The sequence below is a fragment of the Pristiophorus japonicus genome, chromosome 17 (assembly GCF_044704955.1).
Source record: "Pristiophorus japonicus isolate sPriJap1 chromosome 17, sPriJap1.hap1, whole genome shotgun sequence".
NCBI classification, from domain to species: Eukaryota; Metazoa; Chordata; class Chondrichthyes; family Pristiophoridae; genus Pristiophorus; species Pristiophorus japonicus.
Genome location: NC_091993.1, coordinates 116,780,277 through 116,804,438, shown reverse-complemented (window position 1 = coordinate 116,804,438; position 24,162 = coordinate 116,780,277). Strand labels below are relative to the sequence as shown.

Below are 24,162 nucleotides of genomic sequence, written 5' to 3'. Positions count from 1 at the left end.
GGAAGAGAGGCAGGCAGTCGGGCTTTTTAACCAGCGATTTAAAAAGGACATTTTAGAATGTTAACACAAATTCTCCAGTTCACTTATTAGTACATTTCTTTCTTCCTGTGTTCCTAGGTAAATCTTGCTAGTTTCTGACTGTTTTTGTCATATAGACACAAAAATCAAACTTGCACTTATTAGCATTTTATCACATCAAAATGTCACAAAGGGCTTTAGCTGTCTGCTGTGGCTCAGTGGGTAACACTCCTCCCCTCTAAATCAAGCGAGGTTGTGGGTTCAAATCCCACTCCAGAGACTTGAGCACATAAATCTAGGCTGACACGCCACTGCAATACTGAGGGAGCACTGTGCTGCCTTTTGGATGAGACATTAAACCAGGGCTTTGTCTGTTCTCTCAGGTGGATCCCAGGTCACTATTTCGAAGAAGAGCAGGGGAGTTATCCCCAGTGTCCTGGCCAATATTTATCCCTCAATCAACATAACTAAAAACAGATTATCTGGTCATTATCACATTGCTGTTTGTGGGAGCTTGCTGTGCTCAAATTGATAGCTGTGTTTCCTACATTACAAAAGTGATGACTCTTCAAAAGTACTTCATTGGCTGTAAAACGCTTTGGGGCGTCTGGTGGTCATGAAAGGCGCTATATAAATGTAAGACTTTCTTTAGAATTAATTGTTTTTGATGTGCAGTGGCTTGCTAATATGGTCAAAACTGATTACCATTTTATTGTCAGCAATACTGGAAGCCAGACTCTGTACTGGACAGTTACTCTCTCCTTTACTCTGGCACCCAGCTCAAGCATCCACATATGGATTAAGGTGGTGAGGTAGAATGGCATCTTATCCAACAAAGACAATAGCTACCTCCACATGTCAGGCTGATGTTTCTTGGTTTGGTGTCTTATTTGAAGTTGCTGAAGTCTCCAGGGAATGGTGCAGCTGGTAATTTCAAGGCGTCTGCTCAGAGCAGTTGCTCCCAAACATGGGTGCAGGAGTTTGTATCCCCTTGGCCTGCAGCATGACAGGGAGAATGAGCAGTGGCGACACAGAGGAGGACAAGTTGCTCGAAGAGGAAGGATGAGGAGGCGGGGGCGGGGGAGAAGGGCTCTCAGCAAGAGGCCATATCCACCCAGGACCTTCGGGGAGCAATTTAAGAGGTGCAGGCTGGCTTTAATTGGTCCTAGCCTCACACAAACCTGGGCCCCCAGCTGAGCATGCAGCCTCCAAGCGACACATTCAGCGCTGAGCTGCACTCCACAATCATTCTAATTAGCAGGCAGCGCGAAGTTGGCGTGCTGTCTGCCTTACATTGAACGGGTGCGCAGTTGATCCCGCATCACGATCCCCGCACCCTTTTTCGGGGGCAATTGAATTTTTAGCCCAAAGGCTCTAAATTGCCTCGCACTTCTTAGCGCACTGGAAGTGCAATGGCAGCAACGGTTCGCAGTACATATTGGAGTAGAACCTGTTTTCCTGACTGTCAAAATTCCCAGTGAGGGCAGTAGACACATTCTCCATCCATCCCCTTCAGCAATGCAGATACTTGAATTGGATGGAAATGATAGGTGTATGTTGTGGGGATAGTAGTTGAAAATGGCTAATGCTGAAATCAAAGTTAGCCTGAATGAATACACACAACTTTCAGCACTCACCCCAATTTCTGCTGACACAGGAAGAAGCAGTTCAAGCTGGGTGAGATAAGATAGAAAGCAGTGTTGGGATATTTCTTCCTCGTCCTTTTAACAAATTGGTAAAGCTAGAGACATTAATATCTCTGATAATTAACTAAATTTATTCTTGCTCAAAAATAATTAAACATTTCATACAGATTTAAAAAAAAATTGTTCTGGGATGTAGGCATCGCTGGCAAGGCCAGCATTTATTGCCCATCTCGAATTGCCCTTGAGAAGGTGGTGGTGAGCCACCTTCTTGAACCGCTGCAGTCCGTGTGGTGAAGGTACTCCCACAGTGCTGTTCGGGAGGGAGTTCCAGGATATTGACCCAGTGACGATGAAGCCGGTGGTGGAGGGAGCGAATGTTTAAGGTGGTGGATGGGGTGCCAATCAAGCGGGCTGCTTTGTTCTGGATGGTGTCGAGTTTCTTGTGTGTTGTTGGAGATGCATTGATCCAGGCAAGTGGAGAGTATTCTATCACACTCCTGACTTGTGCCATGTAGATGGTGGAAAGAATAGTACACATTTAGCACCACGTCTAAAACCATCTGTGCAGGGAACTTCTAGGAGTAAATTGCAAGAATGGTTTATCCAAGGCTAGTCACATGTTGGCAAAATGAAGTTCTTACTGAGTCAAATATTTTACATCTTTTATGACACCATTTTCTACTTTCCGCTGGATGTATCACTATTGGGTGTTTTATTACAAGAGTGACTACACTCCAAAAGTACTTCATTGGCTGTAAAACGCTTTGAGACATTCGGTGGTCATGAAAGGTGCTATATAAATTCAAGTCTTTCTTTCTTTTATGACTGCTCTTTCTTCGAACAAATTGCCAGATAGGGATGAGGTGTCTCATATCTTTTCATACCATACTGTTACTTCCTATCATTGCTTTTCCTGAGCCATAGCTTTGTGTTAGCAGTGACCAGTCAGGCTACCCAGGTAGTGTGTTTAGTATCTGTGCTTTGATGTTTGCCAGGGGCTGTGTTTCTTGATTGTACATCAGTGTTAACCATGAAGGATCACTACTCTTGTTATTGTACAGCAAAAAGTGTAGAGAGATGTCCAAGGTAAAACACTCCCCTTCTCTGAAGCCGTATTGAAACCAAGGGGGTAAGTTACCCAGTGGATCAATTCACTGCTTCCCCTCCGCCTTATAGCCAGGGCCAAGCCATGGTAGTTGCTCACTGTTGTTTATGCCTGATAAATTGTAAAAAATCAAATGGCTATCAGTGGTGTGTTATTGCAACCCTGTGGAAAATGGCCTGACTAGTGGCAGTGGTTCCACACCTCGTAATCACCATCGGGAAAGTTGAGGGTCTCGCAGTTCACCGCCGGTAAGTAGAAGGTTATGCTGATAGTTTTACATGAAGCTGAGTGAAAGGAGGCTCGTGTGGAGCATGGACACCAGCACAGACCTGTTGGCCTGAATGGTCTATTTCTGTATTGGATAGGAAGCAAGCCTTTGGCACAGTGATAACATTCCCGCTTCTGGGCCAGAAAGTGCCAGGTTTGAGCCCCACTCCAGACAATCCTGGCGCAGAGTTGGAGCAGAATTCATAGTTAACATCCAGTGGGATACTTGTGCCCGGTGGGTGGGTGTGAGTGCTCCCTTCCACCGCCCACTGCCCCGCCCCCCCCCCCCCCCCGAATGATCATGTGGGAGTCCATAAAACCCTCCAGCTGTACAGGACTAACCCTCCTATCAGCTGGTATAATAGATGGCTGTGGCCATGGAAGGGGTGTTAATGTGGCCAGTCAGCCTGTGAATCCTTTGACTGCTGAGAAGACATGAAAATGATGATGAGCTGTGTACATTCTATGTAAATCTTTTGAAAATTCCAGGTCTCACATTTGGCTGCCTATCTCTGTAACCTCCTCCAGCCCCAAAACCCCCCTGAGATGTCTGCGCTCCTCTAATTCTGCCCTCTTGAGCATCCCTGATTATAATCGCTCAACCATTGGTGGCCATGCCTTCTGTTGCCTGGGCCTCAAGCTCTGGAACTCCCTCCATAAACCTCTCTTTCTTCCTTTGCTTCTTAAAACCTACCTCTTTGACCAAGCTTTTGATCATCTGCCATCATTTCTTCTATGTGGCTCGGTGTCAAAAAATGTTTTTGTCTTATAACACTCCTGTGAAGGGCCTTGGACGTTTTACTACGTTAAAAGAGCTATATAAATACAAGTTGTTGTTGCATGTGTTTGGTAACATACTTTTCCTTGAGGAACGACTGAGGTGTACGTTAAACTACTGGAGTCTAGGACTCTCTGGCTCACCTGCTAATTTACAATCTCTACCCATAGCAAAAGATGTTACTAGCAGCAAAGGATGTTATTGAGCAGCATTGGTTTCCCTGCAGTGATTTCTCTGCACGCAGTAGTGATGCAAAAGGGGGAAGAGACCAGAAAGGAGCAAAGGAGAGACTGGCAAAAGCAAAGGATGAGGCAACGCTGCAACTGTACTCTTGTATGGGTTAATGGACCCAGAAGAACTTATGAGTAAAGAGCTCTGTCTTTGCAGACTTAATTCACAAAGGAAGCCCTGCATGAACTATAAAGGTCAGAGCAAGAGTGGGTTAGAGGCTGGCTATTTCTGCAGCATCCTCACTAACATAGAAACATCGAAAATAGGTGCAGGAATAGGCCATTCGGCCCCTCCAGCCTGCACCGCCATTCAATATGATCATGGTTGATCATGCAACTTTAGTATCCCATTCCTGCCTTCTCTCCATACCCTTTGATCCCTTTAGCTTTAAAGGGCCACATCTAACTCCCTTTTGAATATATCTAATGAACTGGCCTCAACAACTTTCTGTGGTAGAGAATTCCACAGGTTCACAATTCTCTGAGTGAAGAACTTTCTCCTTATCTCGGTCCTAAATGGCTTACCCCTTATCCTTAGACTGTGACCCCTGGTTCTGGACTTCCCCAACATCGGGAACATTCTTCCTGCATCTAACCTGTCCAATCCCGTCAGAATTTTATATGTTTCTATGAGATCTCCTCTCATTCTTCTAAATTCCAGTGAATATAAACCTAGTCGATCCAGTCTTTCTTCACTAGCTGAGTATTGTTTAAGTGAGGCACATTCATCAACGAGATTGGTCAGTGAGAGGACTATTTGGGTTCTGAAGGGTGGGTTTCAGTGCTTTGATGGATCAGGAGAGGCACTGCTGTCTATTCGCATATGGAACTCCCACACTGTTGTTGCGTCCTGGATAGTTTTATCATCCAGAAAGGATTGGGAAATGAAGGCCCAGAGGGAGGAAGGCACCGCTACTATTAAAGAGCATGAAGGATAACACTGTGAGGATCCGGATTCAGAGAAGGCAACTCCCCTGGCTTCCAGGGAACTATGTAGTCAGATTAATAGCAATACATTCTCCTCGGATTGAGAGGTGCGACCACGAGGCAGGCTTCAGATCGGGGCTCCAGGTGGGAGCTCACCAATTGGCAGACGGGGCATCCTTTAAAGTGAATCGGCCTAAAATCATGGACCAGGAAGTCTAGACATGGAATACCCTAGCCAAAGTGTGGTCACCTGTTGATCTGTCTGGAAATTATTCTAATCTTGTACTTCACAATGCGGGGTTTATGTAGTGTCCTTACACACGACTATAAATTCACACGAGGCACATTCTGTAGACAAGGTCACTCTGTGACCTGAACCTTTATTCACAGGACCAAGAAGTGATGGCCCTGCGTGGGACCTCCCTTTATATACCTGGATGACCAGGTGAGGAGTGTCTCCCACAAGTTCACCCCCTGTGGTCAAGGTGTGCATTTCTCAGGTGTATACAGTATTATGAAGGTTACAGTTACATGAAGGTTACATACATGACATCACCTCTCTCCGCCCCCCCCCACGTCTTATGGGGTCAAAGGCAGTCGACGCTCTCTCTTGGAGCGCCGCAGTTGGGGCTCTGGTTGTTGAGCCTTGGCGTGTGTCTCTGTTACCTGTGATGATTCCGGCCTGTCCGGGCTGGCCGCAGGGACTGTGCATGCTGCTGAATGTTCTTGTTGTTCGTTCACTGGTAGTGTCGTGGGCAACATCTCATGATCTTCCTCAGGTTCCTCAGTGTCCATGCTGAACCTTTTTTTTTTAAACTTGGTCCAGATGCTTGCGGCATATCTGTCCATTGTTAAGTCTGACCACTATGACCCTATTCCCCTCTTTGCCAATTACAGTACCCTCAAGCCACTTGGGCCCCAAAGCGTGATTAAGAACAAATACAGGGTCATCGATTTCTATTCATCTCCCCGTTGAGTTATGGTCATGGCACTCATTTTGGGACTGGCTCTTGCCCTCAACAATGTCTGACAGGACAGGGTGAATGAGGGACAGCCGAGTTTTAATTGTACGTTTCATGAGTAGTTCCGTGGGCGGGACTCCTGTGAGCGAATGCGGTTGGGACCTATAGGCCAGCAGGAGGCGCGATAGGCGGCATTGAAGGGAGGGTCCTTGAATCTGGAGCATGCCCTGTTTTATGATTTGGACCGCACGTTTCGCCTGGCCATTGAAAGCCGGCTTGAACGGTGCCATCCTGACATGTTTGATGCCATTACCCGACATGAACTCCCGGAATTCATAGCTAGTGAAACACGGGCCGTTGTCGCTAACCAGGATGTCCTGCAAGCCCTGGGTCACAAAGGCTGCACGCAGACTCTCCACAGTGGTGGATGTCGTGCACGAATTCAATATGATGCACTCGACCCATTTTGAGTACGCATTAACAACAATGAGGAACATTTTTCCCATGAACGGGCCCACGTAGTCTACATGAATACGTGACCATGGCCTGGTGGGCCAGGGCCACAGGCTGAGTGGGGCCTCCCTGGGGGCATTGCCCAGCTGGGCACACGTTGTGCACCTGCGAACACAGTGTTCTAGGTCTCAGTCAATCCCCGGCCACCATACACGTGACCGGGCAATGGCCTTTATTAGCACGATGCCTGGGTGCTCGCTGTGGAGTTCCCTGATGAATGCTTCCCTTCCCTTCCCTTCTGGGGCATGACTACCCAGCTGCCCCATAGTAGGCAGTCGCTTGGATGGAGAGCTCATCCATCCGTCTGTGAAACGGTCTGACCTCCTCGGGGCATGCTCCGTGTGCGGGTGCCCAATCCCCAGTCAGGACACATTTCTTAATCAAGGATAGGAGGGGATCTCTGTTGGTCCAGATTTTGATCTGGCGGGCTGTGACAGGGGAGCCTGCGCTGTCAAAGGCTTCAACGGCCATGACCATCTCAGCCCTTTGCTCCGCTGCCCCCTCAGTGGTGGCCAGTGGAAGCCTGCTGAGCGCGTCAGCGCTATTTTCGGTGCCTGGCCAGTGCCGTATGGTGTAGTCATACGCAGCCAGCATGAGAGCCCATCGCTGTATGCGAGCTGACACATTTGAATTGACAGCTTTGTTGTCTGACAACAGGGATGGTAACAGCTTGTTGTCCGTTTCTAACTCGAACCTTCTACCAAAAAGGTATTGATGCATCTTTTTCACCCCGTAGACACGTGCGAGTGCTTTCTTTTCAACCATCCCATATCCCCTTTCTGCTTGGGAGAGCGACCTGGAGGCATAAGCCACAGGTTGGAGTTGGCCCTCATCATTACTCTGCTGCAACACGCACCGAACCCCATAGGACGATGCATCACGTCAAAACCAATTTCTTACAAAGGTTGTACAGAGTCAACAGCTTATTAGAACAAAGCAGGTTCTGCGCCCGATTGAAAGCCCGTTCCTGACAGTCCCCCCAAAACCAATAGCAACCCTTACGCAGGAGCATGTGTAGCGGCTCCAACAAAGTCTGGTATGCTCTGTCCTTGCTGATATCGGTGTGTATAGAATCGGTGTCGGGCCATGTGTATACTGCTCGCTGATTTGAGGTGCTCACCGATCAGTTTGCTGAGCTCTTCAAAGGTTTTGTCCACCGGCTTCTCGGGTGCGAGCAGGTCTTTCATCAGCGCGTACGTCTTTGGTACACAGCTGGTCAGTAGATGCGCCCTTCGCTTGTCAGCCGCTGCATCTCCCAGCCAGTCCTTCGTGACAAAGCTTTGCTGGAGCCTCAACGAAATTGTCCCAGTCCTCACCAACACAGTACCGTTCCTCTGTGCTACCTCGTGAGTGGCCATTCTCGTGAGTCGTTGATTCCCGTTTCTCGTCGCCAAATTTACTGTCCTTACACACTACTATAAATTCACACAAGGCATTCTGCAGACAAGGTCACTCTGTAACCTGAATCTTTATTCACAGGACCAAGAAGTGATGACCCTGCGTGGAACTTCCCTTTATATACCTGGATGACCAGGTGAGGAGTGTCTCCCACAAGTTCACCCACTGTGGTCAAGATGTGCATTTCTTAGGTGTATGCAGTATTGTTATGAAGGTTACAGTTATATGAAGGTTACATACATGACAGTTTAAATTCTCTCAGATTAAGCAGTTAGCAAGCTGCTAATCTCTTTAATTTATAAAGAACCAGGCTGTCATCAAACTAGTCCTTCCACTTTTTTTAAAAAAAAAGCAGTTATTTTCTCCAACTTTTTCAGGTTTGCCCAGGTCACGTGCCAAATGTGTTCGAGGAAAGAAAGGAGGGCAACCCACTCCATGGATTTTGTAAATGTCACCTTTGAGCTGGCTGCTACACGGTGTACAAGAGATGGTCGATACACGCCAACCTACAAAACCAGAATCGGACAAGTGCTTGCAGTAGGACAGGGCTTGCAGCTGGGTTGTTTATCTCGATTAAAAATAATTGAGGATTTGTTCCTGAGGCACTTCACACACTGTATCTTTCTAACTCAACAACACTCACCTAATTCCTAATAGGGAATGCAGAAGAAACTTCTTTACCCAGAGTGGTAAGAATGTGGAACTCGCTATCACTCAGGGAATGGTTGAAGCGAATAGTATAGATACAGTTAAAGGGCGTTAGACAAGCACGAGGGAGAAGGGAATAGAGGGTTATGCTGATAGAGTGAGATGAGGAAAGAGGGGAGGCGGCTCAAGTGGAGCATAAACACCGGCATGGACTGGTTGGTCCAAATGGCCTGTTTCTGTGCCGTATATCCTATGTAAAGGGAGGCTAAAAGTATCCGTGAGGGATGGGGATGCGGGGGGGGGGGGGGAAGCACTCTGGCTCCTCTTGGACAGACCACAAGGAGTGTTATAAAAAGCATTTAGTTTCTGGAACCGACAGCTCCTGCCTCCATTTCGCTGCCGGGTTTCCCGAACCCTGGGAAACCTTGCCACCAACAGATACATTTAAATCAGGCTCCCAATTACACGGTGGGAGCCCGGTTTCAATATTATAATGAAGTGCCTCGCCTCTCTGATACAGGACACACGCACACCTCCCAATCCACCACCATAAAAACAATGGGCGCGAGTTTGGGGGCGAGGTTGGGGATGCGTTCCCCATTTTGTTTTAAGGTTTAACCCCCCGGTCTTGGGGTGGTTAATATAGAGGGCATTGAGTGTTCTGCGCTTAGAGCTCCTTGATGCCAGGGAAAGTGCAGGATCTGGGGCTGCTGTTCCACAAGCTAATGAGGATGCCATGAAGTGTTTCGGCTCCTGAAAACTTTGCTGGCTGTTCTGAAGAAGCACGAAAACACATTGTTAAGAATTCAATACTGTTCAATATTCTTGCCAAAGCTGGATGGTTCCAGGAATCGCTGCCATCTTATGTTGTTGTAGGCTTTTAAATCCTGAAGCAACAATATCTTTCCCCTCCCCCCATATATTTCTCTCATTTCACACAGTTGCGCCTCTGATCCACCAACTGTTATGCACAGAAGCTGGCCCTGGGACTTTGTGGGGTCAGCAATGCACGTCACCCCCTGATGTCTATATGTCCCAAAGGCCCGGAGGAAATTAGTCACCACTCTTTCCTCACCATTTTATCATTCGGGTGCTTTCAGACCAACAAAATCTTACGTAGCCGAGTTAACAGGTCTCAACTGGAGCAGTCGATGGTACAATTGGTCAGTGTCCCTGCACCAGGGAATGAAAACATTTGCCTAGGATTGCCACCCTTCGTCGCTATCTAGTGACCCCTGCTGGAACTCATGCGATTGTGGATATTAGCTGCGGACAGAGGCAGGCTCATGTGTCAGTGTCAGCTGTGGCTCAGTGGGTAGCACTCTCACCTCTGAGTCGAAAGGTTGTGGGTTCAAATCAGACTCCCGAAACTTGAACACAAAATCAATGTTGAATGGTCGACGGTGCTGTCTTTCGGATAAGACGTTAAATCCAGAGGCCTTATCTACTCTCAGGTGGATGTAATAGATCCCATGGCATTATTTTGAATAAGATAGTTTTCTAATATATATCCCTCAATCAACACAACAAAAACAAATTATCTGGTCATTCTCCCCGGTGTCCTGGCCAATATTTATCCCTCAATCAAAATAACAAAAACATATAATCTGGTCATTAACACATTGCTATTTTTGGGAGCTTGCTGTGCTCAAATTGTCTGCTGTGATGTTTTTCAAATCCCCTACAACCTTCTGAGATCTTGGCACTCCTCCAAAAGCTTGGTCAAAGAGGTATGTTTGAAGAAGCATCTTAAAAAGGAGAGGCAGGGAGGTTTCCTTTCATAAAAACTTTGTCGACTCTGCTAATCATGTCAGGAATTTAAATTTTAAATTTTTTTTAGTGCTTTGATACCACTTTAATAATAGATTCCAACATTTTATTGATGACTGATGTCAGGCTAATTGACCTGTAGTTCTTGGTTTTCTCTCTCCCTCCTTTCCTGAATAGCGGTGTTACATTTGCTACCTTCCAATCTGCTGGGGCGGTTCTATAATCTGGGGTATTTTGGAAGATCAAAACCAATGCATCCACTATCTCTGCAGCCACCTCTTTTAGAACCCTAGGATGTAGGCAGTCAGGTCCAGGGGATTTGCCGGCTTTAAGTCCCATTAGTTTCTCTACTTATATTAATTATGTTAAGTTCCTCACCTTCATTAGAGCCTTGGTTCCACACCATTTTTGGTATGCTTTTTGTATCTTCTACTGTGAAGACTGGTACTAAATATTTGTTTAACATTTCTGCTATTTCCCGATTCCCAAAATAATTTCTCCTGTCTAAGCCTCTAAGGGACCAACATTTACTTTTGCTACTCTTTTCCTTTTTATATACTGTTGAAGCTATAACAATCTTTTTATATTTATATAGGGAGGGGCAAGGCCTTGGAGGGTTTTGAAAATAAGAATAAGAATTTTGAAATCGTTGCGTTACTTAGCCAGGAGCCAATGTAGGTCAGCGAGCACAGGGATTCTACTTGGAGGTCCAGGTGGGCAGAGGAAACGCTTCAAGGACACCCTTAAAGCCTCCTTGAAAAAGTGCAACCATCGACACCTGGGAAATCCTGGCCCAAGACCGCCCAAAGTGGAGGAATAGCATCCGGGAAGGTGCTCAACACTTCGAGTCTCTTCGCCGGGAGCAAGCCGAAGCCAAGCGTCGACAGCGGAAGGAGCGTGCGGCAACCCCAGGCACCCCGCCCAGCCATTCCTCCAACCACCATCTGCCCCACCTGCGACAGAGACTGTAGGTCCCACATTGGACTTTTCAGTCACCTCAGAACTCATTTTTAGCGTGGAAGTAAGTCATCCTTGACTCCAAGGGACCGCTTAAGAGAAGATGGGTGAACGGGACTTGGTGCGAGTTAGGACATGGGCAGCTAAGTTTTGAATGATCTCAAGGTTACGTAGGGTAGAACATGGGAGGCTGGCCACTAGTCTGTTGGAATAGTCAAGTGTAGAGGTAACAAAGGCATGGATGAGGGTTTCAGCAGCAAAAGAGCTGCAGCAGGGGTGGAGATGGACAATGTTAAGGAGGTGGAAATAAGCGGTCTTAGTTATGCCACGGATGCGGGGTCAGAAGTTTATTTCAGGGTCAAATAGGACACCAAGGTTGCGAACAGTGTGGTTCAGCCTCAGACAGATGCTAAGGAGTGGGATGGAGTCAATGGCCTAGGGAATAGAGTTTGTGGCTGGGACCAAAGGACAATGGTTTCGGTCTTTCCAAAATTTAATTGGAGAAAATTTCTGCCCATCCAGTACTGGATGTCGGACAAGCAGTCTAACAATTGAGATCGTGGCGGGGTCGAGAGACGTGGTGGTGAGGTAGAGCTCGGTGTCGCCAGTGTACACGTAGAAATTGACCCTGTGCTTTCGGATTATGTCGCATGTAGATCAGAAATAGGAGGGGGCCAAGGATAGATCCTTAGGGGACACCAGAGGTAACAACGTGGGAGCAGGAAGAGAGCCATTGCCTGGCGGATTACTATTAGATCGATAAGAATGGAACCAGGCGAGTGCAGTCCCACCCAGCTGGACGATGGTGGAGTGACACTGAAGGAGGGTGTAATGGTCAACCGTGACAAAGGCTGCAGACGGGTCGAGAAGGCCAAGGAGGAATAGCTTACCTTTGTCACTGTTATAAAGGATGTCATTTGATGAGAGCCGTTTGGTACGGTGGCAGGAGCGGAAACCTGATTGGAGAGATTCACACATGGAGTCAACCAATTAAAAACAAACAAGTGTCACTGTGAATACATGCACAAGAGCCAATGGACAGACAACTCTCACTCCCCGTCATACAACTATTCGTCAAATAGCAGAACGGCAAAACTTTTGAATAATTCTTTTATTGCAATACTTCAGCATAATTACATTATTTCAGCAATCTCAATTAACAGAATTAACAAGCAGTCGCATTACAGTGCAAAACTGGCATCAACATACTCAAACAACAGATGGCATCCAGTAATGAAACAAATGACAGAAACCCTCATTTACCATATTGTTATAGAATAGCCAAATACTGTCAAAATGAATACAGGCCTGTGTTTAAAATTCATTCTATGAATGTGGGCATTGCTGGCAAAGCTGCCATTTATTGTCCATCCTTAGTTGCCCCAAGATGATGGTGGGTCGTCTTATTGAACCACTATAGCGGTTTGATACAACCAAGTGGCTTGCCAGAAGGCTGTTAAAGAGTCAACCACATTGGAGTTACGTATAGGACAGATTTTCTTTCCTTAAAAAAAAGGACATTATTGAACCAATTGTTTTTTTTAAAACCAGCTTTTTATTTACAGATTTTTAAAACTGAATTCAAATCAGTTGCGGGACTTGAACTCCGGTCCTTTTGGATTATTAGTCCAGGTCACTGGATTACTAATCCAGTAACACCACACTGCCCAGTGTCCCACAATATTACATGTAAATTTTCAGGCTAATGTCCCAACAATCAATGCTTCTATGGGAAATGGTTGCCAAAATGAAATGTTCAATCTGAGATCAAGGCAATTTTTCCATTGTCTGAACTGCACATGATTTAAAACCTGGTAATTGAAGCATGCTTTTTACAGACAGATCACAACAAAAAGAGGGTACAAGCATGCACGCGTTAAACTTTCGTTCCTTAACAGTGGATTAATTATTACAATCAAGTGCCACTAATTTTCTGGCTGCAAGACAGAAACTCTAGTTAGTTACAAGTCCATCACAATCTGCATAATTACAATTTTGTGAATAGGTTTCAAAAGACCATCAAAATCTTTGCAGATGCCTTTTGACTTTTTAAGGTGAATTTGGCTTGATATGGTAAATCAGAATTTAAACAATTTGCTTCTCACTCACATTTGGTCTGAATATTTTTTCTGCGGGTAAAATCAGCACGTGTAGTAGTAAAGCTAATGGTCAACATCGAGCAACAAGCAAAAAGCAAAATACACTCTTGGCTTTCAATCAATTGTGAAAGGTAGCAAACCACTGGCCAGAGCACACTGAGGCACACTGGTCACAGCTGGAACAGTTGATACACAGCATCATTCTTACAGGTGAGAGTATGCACTCTTGCGCAGTGAAGTCCCATGTACTTATAGTATTTGTGCGGAACAGTAAACAACGAGAAGCAGGTTAAAAAATGAGACCAACACTTTGCAATAAAATAACAATCAGTACTTATTTAACCAGAGTATTTAACCAAGATGAGAGTTGGTTATTTAAACAAGTGTTCAAGTCTCTTAACGGCATGATATAACCCGTTGTGTAATTTTGCAGAAGTATTAAAAACCGCCGTGGCCCAAAATCACGCATCACAAATTACTTTTGGATATAATTCCAACTAACTGCAAAGTTTCAACAATTGAGTTATGGGCCACAGGTGTGGTGAAAGGCAAAGTACTGCAAAAATACTACCTGCATTGTACCAGGGAGGCTACAGTGGAGACAAATACATAAACAAATAAAATACGTAACCTCTCCTCTTACCCACTCAAGGCCTCCATTACAGCCTGCAACAATTCTCACAATGTTCAGTACATAATGAGTTACTGTAATACTTCTAAAGCGCAATCTAAATAATATTGTATACAATGTAAAGTATTTAATGCCTCTATCCTAGACATGTTTCACTGCTGCAGCTATCAAAGCTCCAATGAGTTCAAGGACTTAAACTGCAGATAATTTGATTCAGAAATTCTTTTGGTGTTCCACTGACAAAACACCTTCTCAGCAAGACAAATTATCAATAGAACGCGGGCACACGCATCATGGCAGCACCGTCACCAGGGTAGCGGTAATGTAATTTCTAAGCTCACACCACCACAGGCAGTGTGGGTAGTTACTCTCCTATGGGTAGTTACAAAACCTCTTCACATTATAATCACCAATGGGGAATGGGGCAAGGGAGAGAGCAGAGACCCAACTCAGCAAATCTGACAATATACAGTTTGCAGAAGAGTTGGAAACCGGCTGCTTTCTTCTGTGTCAAAAACATTTCAAGGTTATCGCAAGTCAGAAATAAAACTTAAGTCTGGTTTTGATTTACAAAACGGCACTTTGCGGAACAGGACTTCCACTTTATTAGCAAGCTCCGCTCCTTGCTGAACGCAGGTCAACTCACTGTTCGCTTGTAGAAACTATAACAAAAATCAGTGATGTACAAAATACAGGAACCGAATGAACATTGCAGTCCTTGAAATGATGGGGATCATTTTAACCCAACTCGTCTGGCGGGAAATGCACGGGATCGGGCGGAACTCCTGCTTCACACCCTGTCCAATATTACTCTTCAATGCGGAGTATAATCGGTGGGTGTGTAAAACCAGCGTTACAGCCAATCCTGTGGACTTCCTGACGGGAGGGTGTGTTAAAATTGCCCTAAATGTATCCCGAGAGTGTCAGGGACCAGGACTTAAAATCAGAGTGAGATTTCCAAATGAGTTCAATCACTCACAGTTCAGAGAAGGATATAAAACCCTATGGTTTATTTAGTGAGCACAAACATATGAGTAAACTCGTGTGAGAAGTGCAAGCCAGGTGTATTGTACACCTGTAAATTATATTCTGACCTGGTGCTTGTGATAACAGTACCAAAGATTTTAGCATTTTCATACCCAAAAGCATCACTACTGCCTCTATGTAATAAGTCACAGTGGAGTATAAATTATGGCTTATCTCCAGTGTAATCAGTGACGCTTATAAAAATTATAACAGCCATCTCAGATATTAGCTAATCTTGAGGTAAACAGTAAAGGAATAAGATGTTTGCAAAGCAATAAAACACAGAAGCCCATGTCAAACACAGCACAGTATATGGTAAAGACTAAACTAAAAAGGAGTATTTTAAAAAAGTATTGGTGAAAATTCGAACCTCTTCAAGTTAACCTATCAAATTACATATAGCAAACTTTTACCAAAAAAACTCACCATGGATCCCTTTTAAAAAATGTTTTAAAAAAGGTACAGGTTTCCCTGCTCTGTGGACTGTTGCAATAATTACACCACACTTCAGCCATTACCTCCTCTTTCAAACTAGTGTATAATATGTGAATAGAAATAACTTGCTTTTATATAGTTCTTTTTCAAGTCCTCGACATCTCTAAGCGCTTCGCAACCGACTTTCAAGTGGAGTCATTGTTAGTTTGTAGACAAATGCCACAGGCAATTGTGCACAGCAAAGCAGATTTTTTCCCCAGTGAGGGATAAATGCTGGCCAGTGCACAAGGAGAATTTCCTGCTCTTCTGAGTATTTCCATGGGCTTTTATGCTCACCTGAAAAGGTGGAGGGCCCTGAGCTGAACGTCTCATCTGGAAGACAGCACCTCCAACAGTGCAGCACCCCCTCAGTACTGGCACTGAAGTGTCAGCCTCGATTACATGCCCAACTCCTGGAATGGGATCTTCTGAATTTAAAAAAAGTGCTACCAACTGAGCCAAGCTAAGTTTACAACAAGAGTAGCATTTTCCTACATTACAACAGTGGCTACACTCCAAAAGTACTTCATTAGCTGTAAAGCGCTTTGAGACGTCCGGTGGTCATGAAAGCTGCTATATAAATCCAAGTCTTTCTTTTTTTAACAAAGATCTGGAATTAAGAATCCTGAATTTTAACACAAAAGGATGGAATAACTGCCAGAGGTTAAAAGGCATGTTGATAGACACTGGGTTTACTCTTAATGAAAGTTCTTGAACTTTAGACCAACTGACAGTAATGAACCTGACTGGCTAACCTTACAGGTCGTTTCTGAGCACAGCACCAATCCTGTCAATCAGGCCTCCTTCCAGTGTTAACCCATCAATCTCCATCTGCAAGGAGGTGCTGATATTCTTTATCTCAAACAGGAGCGACATATGAACTGAAAATGAATTTAATGCCTAGATAAAAAATATCACATTTTATTAGGTCATAACTCCAGAATTTAGTTTTAGTTTGCGGCACAAATTTAATTTCGAACATGTAAAATTCTGACGGCAAACGGACAGGGGCAGGGCATCAGTCTGTACACACTCATCGTTCAACATCATAAAATCTAGTCATTTGGACTGCTGGAAACAAATTAAATTCTCTTAAAGCATTAGTTATCTTTATGAATGATGACCTCTCTATGTTGATCCAATAAGGGCAGTTAAAGGTACTCTGATTCCATACATTTATATGCAGCAAAATAGAAGTGGTAAAATTGATAAGTGGTCTGTATTAATTACATTTAATATTTGACTTTTAAAAAAAATTACGGGCAGTGTACACACTCCCTGTCCACAAACCTGCTGTCACGATTTTCGGTCACACTTTGCCGTCAGCATTTCCCATTCAATTTTGCTATGTCAAATGTTGTTGCAGACTCGGATCACAAGGTGGCTCTGCAGAGATATTTCTTTCCCACTCTACCATCATCTTGTGTATATTAAAAAAACACAATCAGCTGACCATAGGAAACGCCACAGGTAATTAAATAGTCTGGATTTTTAAAAATAAAAGCGCTGAACAAAATGTTATATAGTTTAGACATCTATCAATAATTAAAATGCTGTTAAGATGATTTAACTGTGCCAAAACCTTTGAAGAGAGAGTTGGCTGGACTGAGGGATTTGCAGATACGGGATACCCAGTTGTGTATATTCCAAGCTTTGCCAGTAATAAACAGGACTTCACCATGCCATCAATTACATGAACTTGACAGAGCATGGACTGATGCTCAAACAGAAAATAAACAAACTCACCAAAATATCCGTATCAATACAGAGAACTGTGAAACACAACGGCATTACGTAAATTTGTATTAAATTATCTCCTCTCTTTGACCGTGCCTACCATTCCCCACAAATAACTCTCGTTCTCTAGTGCTCATCTCCGCTCCTCTTCCCTTTTGAAAGCACTGACTGGCTTATTGGGTTTGCTTCCACCAGGTAGTGGGTGTTCTGTTATCTTGCTCAAGTGACCATTATTCATGCTTCAACGGTGAGCGTTGGAGCAATCTAATTGTGGCAGGTGGTGCAAGGGATGGAGTGGGTTGGGGAATGAGTCAGTGCTCTCAGCTTAATCCTATCTTCTTTTGAGAACCACACACATACAATGCCAACAGGGGTCGCTCTATAGATATCAGAAACAAGAACTCCCTTCCTGAATCCAGGGATGTTGCAACTTTAATGCCCCTACCATTGCTCCATCTCAGCACACTAGGGGTTGAATTTAGAACATTTCCAGTCTACATGGCTCATGAGATGCACGGACAATACTTCAGTCATAAGGAAACTTTTGATATTGTGCAACTCTTTTTCCACTGTACCAGCGTAGGTAATTCTTTATAAAGCAATACAGACAGACAAGACTTGCATTTATATAGCACCTTTCACGACCACTGGACGTCTCAAAGCGCTTTGCAGCCAATGAAGTACTTTTGGAGTGTAGTCACTGTTGTAACATGGGAAATGCGGCAGCCAATTTGCACACAGCAAGCTCCCACAAACAGCAATGTGATAATGACCAGACAATCTGTTTTAGTGATGTTGATCAAGGGAGGACATATACGTGCTGTACATACCTGACAATATCAGTATATAAGATTGCCAGACAAATAAGTCAGTGTACAGATATCAGTTTTAATTTACAGCCTATTCTAGAGAGGAGTCTTTGTGCTCTACAATATGCGCTTAACTTCCTTCAGAGGTGTATTTGTTTCGCTTGGGCTCTGGATGCAAAGTACTGATGACTGGAACAGAAAACCACAGCGTTGGGCCCTAGTGGCATGGCGACTTATAAATCTGCCCACAAAGGGAACTCACCACTACACTAAAAGGATGAGACAAGGGGGAACATTTCCCAGGCTGTACGGAACAAACTGCTCAACTAATAGAAGTCTTGACCAAACACGAAACAAACCAGATCACTGTGTGATCATCCACTGACTGGAATATCTAGAAAAACTAGAGACAGAAAGAAAACAAAACTGTAAGTCAGACATAAAAACAAAAATTCAGATAAAAGGGTCACAGTTTCAAATGTTAACCAATCCGTCATGCATTATTTGTTTCTAATCTAGAAAAGCTAATATGACTACTCCATTTTTTAAAAACATGATGCATGCTACGTTTAAAGCAGAAGTTTGCAATAAAGTGAATCAGCTCTACTCGCTAATTATTTTTAAAATTCTCCCAGTTTATTGCAACACTAGCAGATCTCCTATGGAATTGCTCACGGTAAACACAACACTCACCGTTTTCTAACTATCGGGGTGTTATCAAGAAAGTACAATGGGGGAAACAGTGACACTTACAAGAAGCATTTGCTATACGCTAATCTTTAATTATATTTATAGGTATGATTCCATACATTGGATTTAACCAATAGGCTAACCGAGTTAGAATGGGAACTTCCTGCAGTGAAAATGATTTCAAAGTCTGCATAACAATAGCCTGTAGTACGATCGGCAATACTGGCTTTTTTTGTAAATATAAGAGCTCGTAAACAATGTAAAATGTATAAAGAGCTAAAATTCTAGTCAGTTGAGCAGTGATTGGAATATGCTCTTAAACAGGAACAGCACTGGCAGAAGGTGAGTCACAACTTAAAAGGACATCACCATCAAGGAAGGTGGTGCACAAACTGCTTTCCCATCCGATTGTCAAATGCATGTAGTCCATGTTGTGAAAGTACCATTGCATTGGGCGTGCAATGCAATGAAAATAACATCTCTTCTGCCTCCCCTATAAACGGCCAAACATGCAAATATTGACGCGTAGACGCACCCTGGCTTTTACAAGAAATCACTACCAGTATTTAAGCTCGGGATTAAAATTGGATACCGTGGGTTTGGGCTTGTGGTTTGTCAAGCTACTTACTCGCTGCGCTGTCGGAGACGGTGCTGAGGCTTGGCGTGCCCAGACAAGGAGGCAGCGAGAAAGAAAAGGAAAATAACATTCCATGGTAATCTAACTCATACTTGCTGCTTACAGGATGCTTGTAGAGCACCTCAGCAGAAGACTGGGGCCAGAAGTTCTCACTCTCACAATTGGGCAATGGTGCCGGGCACCTGAAGTGGGGAGCGAGAATTATTTCATTTTAAAATCAATCAATTGGGACGCAAGACTAAAAGTGTTAATCTTACAAAGAAGTGGCTTAAACAACATTAAAAGGGCTCTGTATAAAGTCCAATCAGTTGAGAGCAACTGCTGACTTAGTTCAAACAGACAAAAAATGATTTTGAACAGGTTAGAATCAGAGAATGTTGTAGCATAAAGACCATGGGACCCATCAAGTCTGTGCCGATGTTTATTCCCCTCTACGAGCCAACTAATCCAATCCCACTCTCTCACTAAACTACCAGTTTTGTTCAGACAAAATGAGCCTGGTCATTGCCTATAGCACTGAGGTACAAGTTGCACTGTGATCGATACCGGACGCCTGGGGTCAGCAACAATCTACGAAGACGTTATCAGTTTCCAACCTTTACTGGGTTAAAAAGATCTGCAGTCAGTTAATCATAAACCACTACCAAATCATCACGGTCAGATAACGGATTTGTGCTGTGGTCCCTGGACTTGAACCCACGACCTTCTGGCCCCGAGGCGAGGGTGCTGCCCACTGAGCCGCGGCTGACACCAATTAATGGAGCCAATTAAAAATTGAAGAAGACCAATAAGGACCATATGAAAGGAATTAAGCAGAATACGAGAAAAGTGTTTGAGAGAGGGATAAGAAAGGGTAAGGGTAGTATGAGGAGACATTTTTTTTTTAAATCAACTGGAACAATAAAGTATATGAGGAAAATGAGAATTCTTAAAAGCCAGGTGGGACTCCAGAGAGAAGAGGGTTGGTCATTTATAAATGGCAATCAAGAAATGGCAGAGGGGATCTCATAGAAAAATATAAAATTCTGATGGGATTGGACAGGTTAAATGCAGGAAGAATGTTCCCAATGTTGGGGAAGTCCAGAACCAGGGGACACAGGCTTAGGATAATGGGTAAGCCATTTAGGACCGAGATGAAGAGAAACTTCTTCACCCAGAGAGTTGTTAACCTGTGGAATTCTCTACCGCAGAGAGTTGTTGATGCCAGTTCATTGGATATATTCAAGAGGGAGTTAGATATGGCTAAGGGGATCAAGGGGTATAAAGAGAAAACAGGAAAGGGGTACTGAGGTGAATGATCAGCCATGATCTTATTGAGTGGTGGTGCAGGCTTGAAGGGCCGAATGGCCTACTCCTGCACCTATTTTCTATGTTTCTATGTTTCTATGATCTGCTGACTGTAAACTGAACAATCCTTGATCTACATTGGATACTCTCCTTCATGCTGCAGTAATCGCTTGTTGGCTGTCTTATAGTAATACTCGGAAATTCCATTTGTCCCCAAACATAAGTCTGACTATTTTGCTTTCAAGCAAGAAGTCACACTATAGATGCACTGATGTGAAACTGCTTATTTCAACTGGGTTACAACCAGCAAATACAGTCGGTTCGTGTTACAAGGCTGCAACAGACAAGGGCTTCAGACGCTAGTGTAAATCACACCACTGAAGTTTCAATTGGTTTATAAAATCCCGTTTTCCGTCACCAATAAACTTTACAATAAACTGTTCGTAAAAGCTAATTTTGTACCAACAAAAACACAGTCTAAAAGGAGTGAAGCATTCCTTATGCGACAGCATTGAGGACAACCTGCAAACACGGAGGCACTTATTTTATTTCTTTTGACAGCAAGGCTCGGAGGATATCCATTAAGGGGTGCCTGTTATAAAGGCAATAAAAGATTCATCGGAGTGTTAGAAGGATGTAAATAGTATTGAAGGGCTCTGATGCCCTATACTACAAGAGCAAAGCATCAATAATTAAACCCACTCACCCATAAGAGTTCAGGTAGGTATCTTGCCTTCATCAGTACTAAGTGTTTTTCTAGCCATAACTATTTGTTGCATGCTGGATTTTCCCCTCATTTTAAATCATACATGACAGGATTTTACTAGCAAACAAAATGCGGCCTTGCGAAAGGATGGGATTGTATGCTATGTGGAGATATGCACTACATAGTATATATGCCACTTACAACAAAACCTGCATGTAGCCAAAGCAAATTTTAAACATGCTTCATTAAAGCAGCTGCATTTAAAAAGCCAATACCAAGGTTCCTTTTCCCCACTTAGAAAAGCAGGATAGTCCTCTTGAAAAATCTCTGGTCCCAGGCTTAAAACAACGAGTCCTCCAATAACCGGGGAATTGAACACAAACTCATGAACATGGTGTCCATGCACGGTTGCTGTCTGAACTTCATTTCCACAAGTATTTAGAACAAAATATTACCATCCAACAAGGGCACATGCAACTTTTACAAAGATGTGGTTGTCCTTCTACATGGTATTTAGGGATGTAGCTTTCAGCTGCCAAAGGTAACGTGGTCATGATATGCATTCTGAATGCTGTAGGTAGTTATGGGGTCATTGAACATAAATGTGCACATTAGCAAGTAACAGGAAATGACTGCGGTGTGGTGGCAGTATTTTACCATGCAGCAATAAGACACTGATTCACAGCCACTGGCCTCAGTGCCGAGCGCTTCAGTCAATAATCAAGAGCAAAGAAGTTAAGCTAACCTACATTTTCCAAAATGAAGCCATTGACATTTGCCTCTACAAGGCTATCAGAAAGCAGAGTACTAGACTCAAACGCTGAGCAAATGCACAAACAGCAGCTTCATCAACAATACTAGGCAACTTTCAAGCAGATTTTTAAAAAAAACCTACATATAACGAGGACTTAATTTACAAATGAATTAATAAACTCTCAAAATTGGGCTCAATTTTTAAAAAAACGGTACATTATTTAACAACTACGGCAAGTCATCTAATTCTGTAAATACGATCACATGCAATACATTTAGGGCAACCGATCTAGCACTCTGTGGGTTTAAGAGTTGCTTGGAACAAGTTAAGGTAATGGATATATGTGGCCACAGGCTGACCAGCTCCACATTAAGTCGGCCGTGGTCTTTATACTATAACCCACAAGGAGTGCTTATAAATCAGATCTAGTTTTCTTTTTAATATATTGGTGGGCCATAAAAGGGGGGGGGCGCGGGGAAAAAAAAGAGTTCAAGAATGAGGTCAAATTAAAAATACAACTTAAAATCATTTCAAGTCATCAGGAATCCCAAAGCGCTTTATCGCTAATGAATCACTTCTGAAGTTTAATTACTGCTATTTGCAGCCGAATTCAGCATGGCAAGGTCCCACAATGAGATAAATTACCAGTTAATCTGTTTTTGGTGGTGTTGGCTCAGGAATAAATGTTGATCAAGTTATGGGGACAGCTACCCTGTTCTTCTTTTATGTCTATCGGAACAAAAAGTAAAGTCAGTTTAACGTCTCATCCGAAAGATGGCACCTCTGACAATGCAGCACTCAGTCAGTACTGCATTGAAGGGTCATCCTAAATAATGTGCTCTTCCAAGTGCTGGAGCGGGGCTTGAACCCACAACACTTCTGATTTCGATCCAAGAGCACCAACACTGAGCCAAGCCTGATATTACCATCAGACCGCAAAGAAGAAGAAAAACATGAAACAGATTGCTCACAATGCTCACGAGGAGCCCCCCGCCCCCTCCCCTAGTCAACATATATAATTGGGGTGGTGATCACTGGGCTCCATCAGCTAATAAAACCTATTTAATTTTTAAACACTCTAGTCACATCATACTAATGGGAGTGCCCAACATGCTAACTGGCCGCTGTGTCATTGGAAAATCGAGAGTGCCTGAAGTTTAATGGTCATTAAGGTGGACGGGCTGCTAAGGCAAGTTTTACTGTACAACCATAGCACCTCTTGGAATGCAGGGAGGTAGAACTTTTGATAATAAGTCAAAAGAATGGACACGATCACAGTCATGTGATAAGCGAGACGGTTACGTGTTACTCCCCAACCCCGGTCAACTCTTGACATTCAGACTAAAAGGCTAAAAAGAACAGGCAACTATATTTAAATAATTCACACAATATTGTAAAACAAGCACAATACAAGGTAGAATCTGTTGTGTGTATGCTTGAGGGCCAAGTTTTCAAATTGGTTCTATTTCAGGCGCTCCTATTAATTGTAAAAGCAGCTTATCGTGATTCAGGTACTGGCGTCATGTTTATGGCTTCGTTCTCCCATTGTTCTGCAGTGATCAATGCCTGTGTGATCAAGTTCAGCTCTTCACACAGTGTTTCGTAGCGGTAGCCAACCCGGATATCCGGAACGTTAGTGCGACGGATATCGTTGCTCTCTATGCTCTCCTTTTGAAAGTTTGGTCCCAGCCAGTAACCCTTCACCTGAAATGTGAACAAAAACAGAGGTATTCTTTTAATGAAAGGGCTCGTGTATAACCAGTATTCTAAAAGAACTAAATAACCAATTTACACAATCTGTCTCATTAAAAAGAAAAAGTGCTTTATTATTTCACAAACTGGAGTTTAAGTTCAAGGGTTTTGTCTTTGATTTGTGGAAGGTTTGCTGAGGTGGTAGGGTCATGATGGTTGGCCCGAGTCTTACGGTAGGGAAAGGAAAAGCATCACAAAAAAAAATGGTTCGCGTCCCTGCAAATTATCCAGTGACCGCTCTATGAATGTTGGGTCAGGGTTCAACTGTGACAACCCATACAGACAAATAAGTTGCCAATACTCATTGTCAGGGCTCAGATATCAAGCATGGTCACTTGGGT

General features: G+C 43.7%; 1 protein-coding gene across 4 annotated transcripts in view; it reads right to left on the bottom strand.

Moving 5' to 3' along the window:
• Window positions 1-12,328: 12,328 nt before the first annotated feature.
• Window positions 12,329-24,162, bottom strand: part of LOC139228013 (AMP deaminase 2-like) — a 183,545-nt gene continuing 171,711 nt past the window's right edge. For all 4 annotated transcript variants that reach the window (XM_070859164.1, XM_070859161.1, XM_070859162.1 and 1 more), the window contains one exon: window positions 12,329-23,773. In XM_070859164.1, coding sequence (XP_070715265.1) covers window positions 23,567-23,773 — 207 coding nt within the window. In that variant the 3' untranslated portion in view covers window positions 12,329-23,566. The remainder of the gene's footprint in view (window positions 23,774-24,162) is intronic.